This window comes from Corvus cornix, chromosome 1 (assembly GCF_000738735.6).
Source record: "Corvus cornix cornix isolate S_Up_H32 chromosome 1, ASM73873v5, whole genome shotgun sequence".
Taxonomy (NCBI): domain Eukaryota; kingdom Metazoa; phylum Chordata; class Aves; order Passeriformes; family Corvidae; genus Corvus; species Corvus cornix.
Window position 1 is genome coordinate 9,874,967 of NC_046332.1, and position 13,964 is coordinate 9,888,930.

General features: G+C 38.3%; 1 protein-coding gene across 11 annotated transcripts in view; it reads right to left on the reverse strand.

The window, feature by feature from the left end:
* ROBO2 (roundabout guidance receptor 2) overlaps positions 1-13,964 on the reverse strand; it is a 1,042,619-nt gene that overhangs the window by 387,705 nt on the left and 640,950 nt on the right. For all 11 annotated transcript variants that reach the window (XM_039556213.1, XM_010399525.4, XM_010399519.4 and 8 more), the window contains one exon: positions 10,909-11,235. In XM_039556213.1, the coding sequence (XP_039412147.1) occupies positions 10,909-11,235 (327 nt within the window). The remainder of the gene's footprint in view (positions 1-10,908; positions 11,236-13,964) is intronic.

Consider the following 13,964-nt stretch of genomic DNA (forward strand, 5'->3'; position numbering starts at 1 on the left):
TCCCCAATAAACATAAAAGCATAGGCTTCAGTGTAGACTTCATTTAGACTAATGACACTGGCAGGGAAAGAAGTTATTCTACAACAATTTGCATATCCAATTTTTATAACATCTTTTTTTTTCCCTTGGAGGGAGGGCAGTGCAGGGGTAGTGATTGGGGGTTTGATATTATTTTCAGATGGTTAGTTTGCTTTTTGAAATATTTTTGTAAGGTATCAATTTCCTAAAGACAAAGGAAACTTTTTTGTTTGGATTGCCGCAACTTCTTTCCCTATGGCCCATTTTCTGAAAAGTTTATTTATATTAAGTGCTCCCAAGGGGGGGGGGGGAAGGGGATTGTATTTCCACAATTTTCAATAAGACTGATACAATCAGTTTATACAACACATATAAAAATCCATTAAGAAGTCTGAAACTTGCAGTAACTAAGACATTCAGAATCAGATGCTGCTCAAATGGGGACACAATAAAAGCATGAAGAAAGTCACCTGTCTTTTTATAGTAGGCAGAGGAAGGCAAATAAAATGAAGAATATCCCTCATATTTTTAAGGTATCATACTACCAATCAAACTATTTGGCTTCTGCCTGTGGTTCTGCAATCAACATGATACATGGCTTTGAACAGATGGCTCTGTATCTCAAAGAAAATATGACTGATGTTCACCACTGACTTTCAGACATGCATCTGTAGGAGAGGAATTTCCAGGTCTCAAGCAGGTAATTAAGTTGCTTCTATAGTACAAGAAGAATTGTATATATGCTAAGGGAGGGACTAGGGGCTCTAAGGTACAGATCTTTAGCATCCGGAGTGGCTTCAATTACTTTGCCCAGCTGAGTGTCCAGACTGCAGGCTACTTAACTCCTCTTCCAACAGTCTGAATAAACAACATATAATCAACCCAAGAATTAGACTACTCGAGGAAAATGTGACTTCTAGTTGCTAATTCTAAGTTTGAAACATAAAAGAACTACATGAAAATGAGAAGACAGAATTAGAAACAATGTAGGTGGAACACAAAAGCAAATACTTTCCAAAAACTATTCCACATTAATTTTTTTGCCATTTACTCTTTAGTAACCAAGATACTTTGCTAAATGAAAAAGCCATCCTGACAAACCTTGAAAAGTTTTAATGTTCCAGTTTGAGTCAATAACCCCAAGTTTACACCCAGACCATGCTTTCCTATGGGCTTTGTTATCAGTTTTAAAGCATTCTAAATATTAGATACTTCAAGAAAAAAGCAAGGCACACAAAAACAAAGGAAACTTGACTCTATGGAAGCATCTTTTTCATAAAGACAATCTTTCAGTAAAGATAACAAACATCTCAGTGGTTAAGGTGACAGTGTTTCACCCAGATGCTTTCAGCTACTGCAGGTTTTCCACTACTTGTGCCTTTTTTGAATTCTAACCAAGAAAAACAATTGTACTTGTCCAGAATCCATGAGGAGAATGAGCCACTTGAAGTGTTTAAACTTCTAACACACAAGCTCTAACACCTCATATGTTCTCTAAATCAGTGGTTTTTACTATCAACGACAGACCATTTCACTAGATGGACCAACTGGTGAGACCCAGAGGGTCATTATGCCACTGCTTCCCATGTGAAATAAAAGTCATGATATATCAATTACCTCAATAGTGCTGCTCTGGAGAAAACATGGAAATTCTTACATGCTAAACACACCCAACGTTCCATTTGGCATTCATCATTGCTAAAATACAAAATGATCGTCCTATTATCTGGCAGCTTTATGGGATTGTAACAGTCAGCACATAGGGAATTTTTGTATACATTATGACCTGAAATACATTTCCAAGGCTAGCCAGTGTAATTTCTTTTGCAATATTGTTGCTCAGTTTATCCCTTTAAACTGGAGATATTTTTCCTCAGGTTCTTATGTATGGTTTGTTTTGAGATTATAACAGAAAGAAACTACTTCCTTCCCACAAGCAATGTTTATACGGCTCAGCCTTGCTGGGTTGGTAATCTCTTCATAGGCTGACAGAAACTTGTTTCCTTCTCATTTATTTCATCAAACGATTTTGCAAACTAAGCAAGCAACAGGCAGATTTGAGTCCAATTAGCAGAAGAAAAGTCCTCCAGCAAGATGCAGGTGGTTTAAGAAACTGCCAATTTTGAACACCAAAGCCAACATCTACTTTGGCATACAAGATTAAGCAATGAACCCAGCAGGACCCAACAGGAGGATCATTAGATGAGAAGAATGGGATGATGCTGAAAATTAGTATAGGAGACACTAACTGAAGTGGAATAATAGAAGGTGCAAGGCCATATTCTTTCAAACCCCATCACAGGGAAATTCATGGCGAAGTAGCATCCATATGTTACAAATTACAGAGGAAGAGAAAGATCTGTGTCTGATTAGTATAGAATGACTATGAGTTACCAAATGCTTATAAAAAGTTAAACATGATCACAGGACTGATAGATCAGGGGACAGTGAAAATAGTTATTAACATTAGTTCATCATGCACAGCATGCAAGTCTTGAAATATTACATGCGATCTACCCACTCAAGTCTCAGAAAACATATGCAGGCTACAACAGGTGATGAATGACTACTAGGATCAAGCAAGTATTTTCCAAGGGAGCACAGGAGTTTTTCTTGTTTAACTTAGCAATAGTGGAAGTGAGAAATGGTCTGTAAATACAAAGGAGAGAAAACAACTACAGAAAAACCAGATCATAGAACCATAGAATAGTTTGAGTATAAATGAACCTTTTAAATGTCATTTAGTCCAACCACCCTGCAATGAGCAGGGATTTCTCCAACTAGACCAGGTTGCTCAGAGCTCCATCCAACCTGACCTTGAATGTTTCCGGGGATGGGGCAGCCATCACCTCTCTGAGCAGCCTGTTCCAGTGTTTTACCACCTCCACAGTAAAAAACGTCTTCCTTAGACTCTTGATCAACCCTCCTGCAGTTTAAAACCATTACCCTTTGTCCTAATGGAACAGGTCCTGCTAAAGTCGTTCCCCCTCTTGCTTATAAGTCCCTTTCAAGCGCTGAAAGGCCACTATAAGATCTTCCCAGAGCTTTCTCTTCCCCAGGCTGAACAATCCTTATTTTCTCAACCTTTCCTCATACAAGAGATGCTCCAAAATCACAAGAACTAGCATAAATCAAACATGCTTATGTTTACACTGGAAGCATGAAAATTATTTTTCCCACCATTAGAATACGTAAGTTCCAAGACAGGCTTTCAACAGAAAGGGAAAGGAGCGAGCTTGAGGATGAAGGGAAGGCAATCAAACTGCTTTTCAGAGTGCAGCTTGAAATGTTTCTGAACAGAATTACAAAGTACAGCTGTGTAGAATACAGAAACTCAGCGATCCAGGACTCCCAGTTCTTTACAACTCTGCATCCCTTTGTACAGTGGCAAATAGATCTATGAGACAGCAGAAAGTGACTGTGTACGCCTCCCTTCTCTACCACAATGAAGCCATTTCCCAAGTATCAGTACACATTCGCATCACTGCCACTTGAAAAATTCAAGCAAGTGGAGTGGAACAAAACCACCACTTCATTTCCCACATAAATTCCACATATTAGAAACTTACATGAAGTATAAAATCTGTGGGAACATTTGAAGTATCACCAAAGCCGTGATTAAATTTTAGTCCTCTAAGAGCAGGAGCAAGGGAGGTATATGTCTGAACAAAGACAGGAAAAAGAAAAAAGTAAGAAGGGTTTGGAGTCCTCAAACAAATAGAGTGATTATCAAAATAAAAATCTGTATATATATATATATATATATATATATATATATAGGGAGTGTATATGTAAAAATCCACCAATCTCATCCTAATAAGTATTGTTAATTACCATAGTAATGAACCTTGTTAGAATTGAGATCATGAAAAATTTGCAAAGGCATCGTCTGAACATTGCTTAAAATGTTTTTTAAGCCTGATACTGCAGAATAATACATGAATGAAGCATATGCCAATAGCTAATATTTCAATTAACATTCAAATAGTGCTTAGTGGCTCCTGAGCAAAGAGAACAGAATTGTAAAAATGCAATGTTATCTTGTTCTCCTTCATTTCCCATATGAACTAAAAATCACAGAAATGTCAACCAAAAAAAAAAAAAACCAAAAAAAAACCAAAAAAAAAAAAATCAGTACATGATGATGCACCCACTAACAGATCAATCAGGAGCTGATTTCTTTCAAGGTTTCTGTGAAGTCATCAGTTGTCCCTCAGCTGTCAACATTTTATCAGGCAGAGCATTCAGAGTGATGTAAACAGCACATTTGGTTTTAAAAAATCAAATCAAATCAAAGGCAAGCGCAAGAAAGAAGGCGATAAAAATCGAGTGAGGAATATGCAAGAAATTATTAGAAGCAAAACCAGATCAGCTGCAAATACCTCCTAAAAATGTAACACAAAGTTCTCTTTTAGGTGGGGAAAAAGGGTAGATCCTGGGCAGAAGAATTCAATGGATAAATAAGATATCCTATGAAAAGCTTCTCTAATCATTTCTGGCTGTCAGAACTATTTTTACTACAGGGATGCCAGGAATGATACTGGACTGTGTGAACACAGAGTACATGAGAGCACATTGCAGAGACTTATTAACCTGTTCTCAAGTATTAATTCACATAGTGGAAACACCTTCCAGCTGTCAAGGAAATTTTTCACTGGGCACACAAAACCAACTGAATTTAAGCACTCACAACAAACACTCTTCTGGCACCTGAGCCTGCTTGTTTTGTGTGAACACATATATCTATCTTTCTTTAGTGTTCACTGTGAATGTCTACCAAAAAAAAAAAAAATTGATTGTAAGAAGATCACAGTATGAAAAGGAGAAGAAAAAGGAGAACAAAAACAAGGCCTGGAGAAACCTACAGGCATTGTATAGCTTGATAGTATGAGTAATAGAATTTTAAGTATCTTTGGATTTACTTAAAATGTAAGGAGTCCTTGGCTCTTTTAACCTTGGAAACATTTAAATCTGCATGTCCAGGTGGAGTTCAAAGGCTAAAAAATGAAGATAGACAATGTGATACTTGTCTAAATCCTAGTGGATGAGATGGTGGGAAGTACGGCTTCTGCCCACATGGAAGGCATCAACGCTGAAGCACAAACAACAGAAGCAACAGAAGATACAATTGATGGTTATCCTGATTAAGAGCACCTCTCTCATAAAAATTCTAATTCATTCTGGCTATTGGTACAAAAATCACACTCTCTCAAATATGTATGTTTCTTGTCTCAGGTGAATTCAGAAGAAATAAAAACACTCAGCTAAAAGCTAGATTAATAAAGTAAATAATCAGAACTATGTTTTTGGCTCAAAAGGAAACTTTGCAGTGAGATATCAAGTCAGGTTTTGGTTTATGTGATGTGTCTTCACTCATTTATATTCAGTAACCTCTTTAATTTCTAATAGTGACTGAGAATTACTGACCTATAAAGAAATGCCGTTTCATGTAATGTTTTCAAACAATGGTGTTCCCACTGGCTTCATCCTAATCCACAGAAAAGTCCAAAGAAATTGCTCATTGCAAGCTTCAAGAGTACAGAGGAGGTTTAAGGTATTTACACCATCTTATAAAACCTGCCTTTTCCCAGATTATCTAAATCAGATACAATTTTATTTGTTCTCTTCTACAAGGGGAATTTAATTTTCATTAAGCATGCTGTGATAACAGCCATGATTTGTTAAATTTCTTCTTAGAGAAAAAGCATGATGAGGAAAAGCATTATGCTTTTCAGTGTCCTGATATTGCTCAAAGACCAGATCACCATCCCCAGCATTCCAATTTCTACAATAATTATTCTATATTGATGAGAGCAGAAGAGTGCCAACTCAGACAGAAAGCCTTTCACACTCTTTAGAAGGATGAGGGTGAGAGAGAGGTAAGTAACAGGACATGCTCTCCACACGTGAAAGTAACCTCAAAGCAAATCACACTTTGAAATTACCAGTAACAAAATTAATAATGATGTTACTATCATACATTAAACAGAAACTAGATGAAAAAATCATCCACCCATTTTACAGTCACATACATTGTGCTCTTCTTTCACTCTGAATATCTCAAATGAAATTATTAACTCCATTATTATAAACATATTGCAGCTTTTTGCACATGCTCCAGCAAATAGCCATTAGCATTATGATGCAGAGGTGATTGCATAGCATATATTTTATATCTCTCAGCCTTTATTCACTGAACATTTCAATATATCTGGTTTATTTGTAAAATTACTGTCTCCCGTGTTTAAGATCTGGCTTAGGCTTGCTTTGCAGAACACCTATGACTTCACACTAAACTCAGTGTAGTACTATAACCTCTTGTTACAGATAAAAACATAATTCAGCTTTGAATCTAACACAAACAGGATCATTATGTTTAGAGAGTGTTCCAAAGCCTGCTATCCAAGCAATCTGTGGCATATAAATAATGCAAGACCTCTTCTTTCTCCAAATGACTTCAGTTCAAGCAGACTCAGAAAGATGGAAGCCCAAATTTATACTGCCATTACAAAATTCAATCTATTTCTGGTTCTCCAATTGAATTATGACTCAGAGGCTTCCACTGTTTTCTGCACCAACCCACATGCTCCCAGTCTTTGCCAACCCATGGAGAAAAGAATCCTATTTGTGAATATTCCTGAGCTTTATTATTATTATATCAAAAAAGCAGCAAATCCCAACTAATCGGAAAAGATTCACGTTTGCTTTTAAAGGAAAGTAAGGTAGAAAATGGGTCTTATTTCCCCTCCTCCCCTGACCTCTGAACCACAACCTCCTTGCCACTAAAGCGTTCAACACCTCATTTAATCTCTCCTCGCTGCATTGGCACAGCACTGCAAAAGGAAAAGGGAAAAAAATAATCTGGGGACTTCATCAATTTTTCATGAATTTTCATTTAGGCCAAAGCCCCCTGTAACAGTGGTCGATAGATCAAGCTGCTGTCACATATTTAACACCTGGGGCTACAGCTGCTCTCCCTGGGGGCTGCCGCTGACTCCGGCTGGATCAGAGGCAGCCCCAGCCAGCGCGGGGACCCTGCCGCTCCTTCCCTTGCTCACATGTGGCGCCCCGGTGCTCCCAGCTGAAATCCTAGCTACAGTCACTTCTGCAAGTGTGTTTCCTGATATTCCCACTGGAAAACTCCACCACGTAGCTTCGATTGCTTCAACTGGTGCATTGTGAAAAAAATGTGCTTTTATTTTAAGACTTCTGGCATTTGAAAGCAGTTTGGTGAAAGATCAAACTACTGCAAGTCTACTTCCCTTTCTAAATTCTCCCAAGAAAATCTGAGCATCAACATATATATCATAATGCCAACCCTTGTTCAATTTCCATTAAAAAAATTCTAATGGACAAAATCAAAAGAAAAATGTTTTACTCTTTTGAATACAATTTTTTGTAGAGGTTTTAAGACTAGAACATCTGTGTTTAATGTTTTAACCATAAAACAAAAATACTACATGAGAATTTGCCATGTAAAATTTGGAATACTGGTTTGGGTGGGAGCATTAGCATTATTTTTTCCTTCTGAGGAAGCTCCTACTGAAAAATCAATCTGCATGAAGCACGCCATGAATTAATGTATTAAAATAAATAGAGTAAGTCATATCAATCCTAAACTGTGCTTTCAAGTAACAACTTTTTCTTCTAAATATCAGCTATTTATTCTTAAATGTCTTCTGGAATGAAAATATTCTAAATTAAAGGCAAAAATATTCTAAAAGCATCTTCAGTATATTAATAATATTTTTTTAAGTAACTTTCCACAACTCACAGTTCTTCACAGTTTTACTGGCATGGACAAATTTTTCTGAGGATCTACATCAGCAGAAAAATATCTGCCCTAGACTCTATACATGTGCTCTGAACAGACATGGATTTAAAAGCATACCTTATGCACCTTGGAGGAGCTGGTACCTAAATCATCATGTTTGGGAAAGGTGTAAACTGTTACTCAACCAAAAAGAGCTTAGGGATTTCAGCAACTTGAAAAAGCTCACTCCAAAAAAAGCTAGGGGCAAAATGACTGTGTTAAAGATGGCCCATACCATGGTTTGAACCACTTTCTGTCCCAGCTGAATTTAACTTCTGTCTTTACACATAACTATGGATACATCAGAAGACTTTCAATCCCACTGCTTTTGTGGCAGGTGCCCATGGAAGGGGTAAAAAAAAAACAACAAGGTAATAGAAGAAAATTAATCACAATTAACACTGTTTATCATATTAATACATGAACACATCTAACAGATATACAAACCCAATAAATATTTCTTCATAAATCATTCAAAAGTTGCAAGAGCACATTATTAGCAACTGCCAATTTAATAAGTAAAACAATTACAGATTCTTACTCTGATACAGCACACTCAAGCATCTTAAACCTGTGAAAACCAGAAGTATTTCTCTAATGGCATGATTTGAGGCCACCTACAGTCAGATAATAATCCAGAACCCTGTTGTCAGCAAAGGACAACCATCCTTTTTTTCTGGTGATGAAAACACTTCGGCTTGGTGTGGAAAGTGGAGTTTTCAACACCATGACAGAGAGCACAAGTCAGACTGGATCACGTGCCCCACGGACAGGGCTGCAGTATCCAGGCAACTCAACAGTTTTCCAGCAGGAGCTGAGGACAGGTGAATGGGGACTCACTGCTGACAACAGCCTGTCACCAGCAACTCATTTCCTGAGCATGCAAACGGGCTGCTACAGACCTGCCCACCCTCTTCAGCCCAGAAAGGCTGACACTAGAAAAACAAGGTTCTAACTGTTCCCTGAAAGTCACCTGAAAACTTGATTTATGACCAAAATTTATCTCAAACCCAAACAAAAACTGTAGTTTTGCTATCATCTTCCAAAGGATGCCTTTGATACACACCAAGAAGTGCCATGTGCTTTTAAAAATCACAGCAGAACCTCTAAAATTAAGTAAACAAGCAATGGATGTATTTACATTTTTCTTCTTTGATGAAGACCTTTCTGTAATCGCAGCCGTGGTACTGCTCAAGGAAAGATAAAGCAGCACTGTTGAAGGGAAATAGGAGACTGCTTTAGACTGCTAAACCCTTTAATTGGGGGATTCAGACAGTTAAATTTCAAAGCTATGACAACAGTGGAAGCACAATGTTATCAGCAAAAACTTCGGCCATGGTTTCAGATTCAGTTTCACGTTCATGTTGCTTCTGACCTAAAATACCTGACAAAGGAGCACAACTTTATTATTTTTGAAGTTTTCTACTATCTCCCAAATGATTCATGCCTGACCTGCCAGCAGCTGCAGTGGTTAAACAAACTCCAGAGACTGGAGATGTTATAACAAGAGTCTCGCAGCAGCCACTGAAGCAGGGATCAGTGAAAACTTACAAGATATAGAGCAAATTTAAATTTCCAAATAATCAGTCACTTCAATTTGATGACTCAAGGTACAACTGGAACAATCCTTTGAACTTCAACAAGAGATCCTGAACGTCAACAGGATTACAATGAAGATTTCAAGTGTTTACGTCTCTTAGGCCTTCTCAACAGTTAAAACACATGTACAAAGACTCAAGTAATCCAGTAAATTTATCCATTAATACTCACCCAGATTTCAGCCTTCCTTAAACTGGTTTCTCCTCAATTCCCAAGCATCTACCAAAACTGAAAAATTTTCTGTGATGCATTTACTGGCACATTTACTTGTGCTTTGATAGTGTGCCAAAACTGTTTTCGTTTTTTGTTTGACACAGTTTTGAATCTAGGTTACAACAGCTGAAATGTAGTGAGCAAGTCTGTTCTACCTGGCTTATTCCACCATTTAAATATTTCAAAAATGGCATTTTCTGCAATTTCTAAGAAAACAGAAACCTCAAGATCACGCTGTATTAGCTATGAAAGTCTGAAGACTGCATTTGGAGCAAAGATTTCTTTTCTGTGCTTCCCTCCTTTAAACATATCATCTACTGTGGACTTAAATCCATTCTTTATCAACAAAGCAAAACAAGTTTGTTCTAAAGCCCTACTTCAAATACATTTTAGTGAAACTACCATCAGATGAAGAGCTGTGGGTGAAAGAATCAAACCCAGCAAGATGAGAGCACTCATAAATCTACTAAAACACAATTCTATGTGAAGCAATTCTATGCACATTCTGAATAAAAAAAGATCAATGTTGATTCAACCCATGTAACTAGGCAGCAAAAAACCATGTGCAACTGATTATATTTAATGCCTGATGAGCTTGTTTGCTGTGAATATAATGAATATATCTGCTAAGTCTACTGGGAAGCAGATTACTCATGCCAGGTGGGCTAAAAAAGAGCCCTGTTGACTTCTCTGTTACGACAAAGAGAATCGATAAAGACCAAGACTGCTCTGGATGATATGAGAAATGGCCAACAATTTCATTTGCCATTCACATAATGAATGAGGCCTGGGTCAAATTTATGATAGAGGAGCATATATTGAGGTTTCCAGCAGTACAGAACATGAGTCACCAAGATGCTGTCTGCTTCTGTTGAGGTAACAGATGATGAGATAAAGAGAAACAGACAGTGCACCTTAGATTAAATGATAGGTATTTTTCCACATTAGTTCCAGTATAACCAACTCTAGACATAATTTAAAAATTAGATTATTCTTCAGCAGAAGATTCTCCTTTGTCCATGTTTGTGCCAATCATTATTATACTCTGGCTAGAACCTCATTTCAGTATAAATCACCTATTCTGTACGGTCACTGCTACTGAACAAACACATGTGAAAATGCCTTGACTAAGAGCAACAGCTAATGACAAAATGCTGTACTTATCCCCATTTGTTATCTCCCAGGATGCTGCTGTGTGCAAATGCTGGGTGACATAAAAGCCACTATGTAGTTTTACAGAATACTAAACAAATAAAACTACTCACATGCCACTTCCAGAGATGCATTGCGACTCACAGCTTCTCCAAGGTAGTTCCTTGCTACGCAAACGTAGCTTCCCTCGTCAGGTTTACTCCTGCGCCCGTGCACGATGCGTAAGAAAAATAAAGATCCGCTGGGCAGCAGCATCCGGTGGGAGCGCGGATCATCCTTGTCCGTTTCCACCCGCTCACCATCCTTGTACCACTCGATGGTGGGGGTCGGCCTTCCCTCTGCTTTGCAGTTCAGAGTAGTTGGCTCTCCTTTAGACACTATCACATCTGAAGGATGCTCAACAATCCGTGGAGGAAAGTCCTCTTGGCGGAGACGGGATCCTGAAGAAAAGGACAGAGGGAAGAAAGAACAATTTATTTGTGCTTTAGGCCTCACAAAGAGTTCTCACAAGTTACGCTTTTAATGTCACAAAAACTTAAAAACAACCCCAAAAACAAAAAACCTGTACACATATGAAATTTCTTTGTCTGATATCAGAGACTGTATCAGACACTCCCCTACCTAAAGGCCTGAGATGGATGACAGATATAACCCTCTATAGCATCATCAAACCTATACCAGATGCAGACTGCACTTAGAGGAGGATCCCTTACACATACATGCATGACAATCTATTTTTTTTTTCTGGTAATCTTATTTACAGTTACTCTAGATCACTATGTGCTTCCAGGTTCCCCTTATAGCTACTTTCTTCTCATCCTTTCATCTGCCAGATTCAGTAGGAGGACATCCCAACCCACTGTATCTTACCCTCCCCATTAGTTAACAGTTCTTTGCAGTTTTATTTGTATGCTTTGTATACCTTTTCCACAAACAGTCCCGCTACAGAAAGAGAAGGAGAAAAAAGAAAGCCAAAAGGGAAATCTCAAATGTCAGTTCACTTTAGAAATTTTCAGTTTCAGGATTGCATGTATGTACACACACACATAAATACAATATAGGTAGACAATCACAGAATGGCCTGGGTTGGAAGGGACCTTAAAGATCATCTCATTCCAATCCCCTACCGTGGGCAGGGACACCTTCCACTGGACCAGGTTGCTTAGAGTCCCATCCAACCTGGCCCTGAACACTTCCTTAGTATTAATGGTACAGACACTCTCCACTCCTGCAGAGCTAATTAGACCACATGAGCCTGGCAAAATATTTCTGCAACAGTCACAGCAGTTTGTGCCTCTTCATTGGGTCTCAAGAATAAATTTTTCTAGCACGGATCCTGAAAATCCTTTGAGTGGAGCTGCCATGCTGCTACAATTGATCCACACTTTTAAGATACGAGGTAAACCAGCTTCTGCAGGTTATGAAACATTTGTCTCAATTTTCTGATCAGCAGTTTTGCTAAGTCAGAGAAAAGCAATTTAACATCAATGTCTTAATTATATTCCAGGCCCTACATACTTTAAAATATTTTCAATGCCTCATTTATTGCAAAAGTTATGAGGAAGGCATAAGGATCCATTCAACAGAGTGAATCCACCTCTGGACTTCTGTTTTACTAACACTCAGGTCATTAAACTAAGGCTTGCCGTAGTAGTTAAGTGTTACATTGCTGTTGCACAAATTGGCTCTTTCAGTGGCTTCCAGATTCTATTACCAGAACAGCAAAGAAATGCATAATCTGCAGTGCCTGTACATGAAAAAAGCAATCTATAGCTAAGCACAGATGAACCTATGGCACATTTGGAAGATATATTTTATTCTCCCTTCTACTGAAAAAAAAAAAAAATTAAAAACTAACAGGAGAATCTGCAGTTAAAAAATAACCCTAGTCCACAACCCCATACACAATACTGAAAAATACTGAAATTACCATTAAAGATAAACATCTGACAGTACATGGGACTAAAAAGTCAACTTCATACACTGGTTAGAAACATTTATATTTATAGTACTCCAGACACAATTCTACCAATTTAATTCATGGCCTACTCCCAAAAAACTAACAAAATCCCACTAGTTGTGTTAAGAAATTTCTATTAACAGTATCAGGAAGAAAAGGAAAGCGGAGGTTTTTCTGAGACTTGAGAGGGAGTGAACAGATAACTATTTATCAAAATTCAGTTGTAACACAGGGTAACAAAATTAGTAGCAAGAAATGCAAAATACAAATCCAAAATATTAGTTTTCTTGTACACAAAGGTTTGTTGATAGTGTTCAGAACTCCTAGAAGTATATCCTATACAGACTTACAGGCCATGTTCAAAGCTGCGCAAAAGGCTTTCTCCCATAAAAAGTTCAACCTTGTACTTTATACAACCTAATTAAAAACCCCTCCTCAGGTCACAGTAAGGCTGATTCTTCCTCTTCAGTACTGATGTTTATCACAAAACTGGTGCTTACTCACTCTATCCTAATTAAACAGTTGTGCACAAGAGAGGGTTGAGATTGGGGCACCAGGGATGATGCCAATGTGCAAGGAGAAAGGCTCAGGAGGTGTTTGAAGGGGGGATCAGACCACACATTCCTGGCTGAGTGTACCTTCAGCTGTTCGAGGCTGCAAGGAATTCCCCTCATCATGCACTTAGAGGAGAGGGGAAGCAAAACACACGCAGGATCGATCACAGAGCACGTGAAACTCCCTCCATCCAAAGTGCACTGAGCAGCAACAGGTATTCCCAAAGGTTGTGCTGATTTAGAAATAACAAAGGAAGGAAACCAAAAACTTTGACTCCATTGCCTGTCTCTAGACACTGAGTGTCAGAAAGTGACAGATGCAAGTGGTGTTTGATTCTAGTTTTGATTCTTTCACTATGGTCCCCCCTAATACTCTTACGAGTACAACCTCACTTGGAATGAACAGAAATTCTATTAACCCCTTGAGCTGTCTGGGAAGAAGATACTTTTACTGCAGAGCAAGATGCACCCCGACCTTCTTGAGCAGACAGCTGTGGTGTTTCCTGAAGTACCCATACAGCTTCCTTCTCCATTCCTCCCTCCAGGATTCCCATTTTGTGCATGCACAGAGCATGTGAGCCAACCCCTGAATTTAAGAGTCCTTAAGTCTTTACTGTGATAAACTGCAATGACTTCACATGAGCTACTACATGCT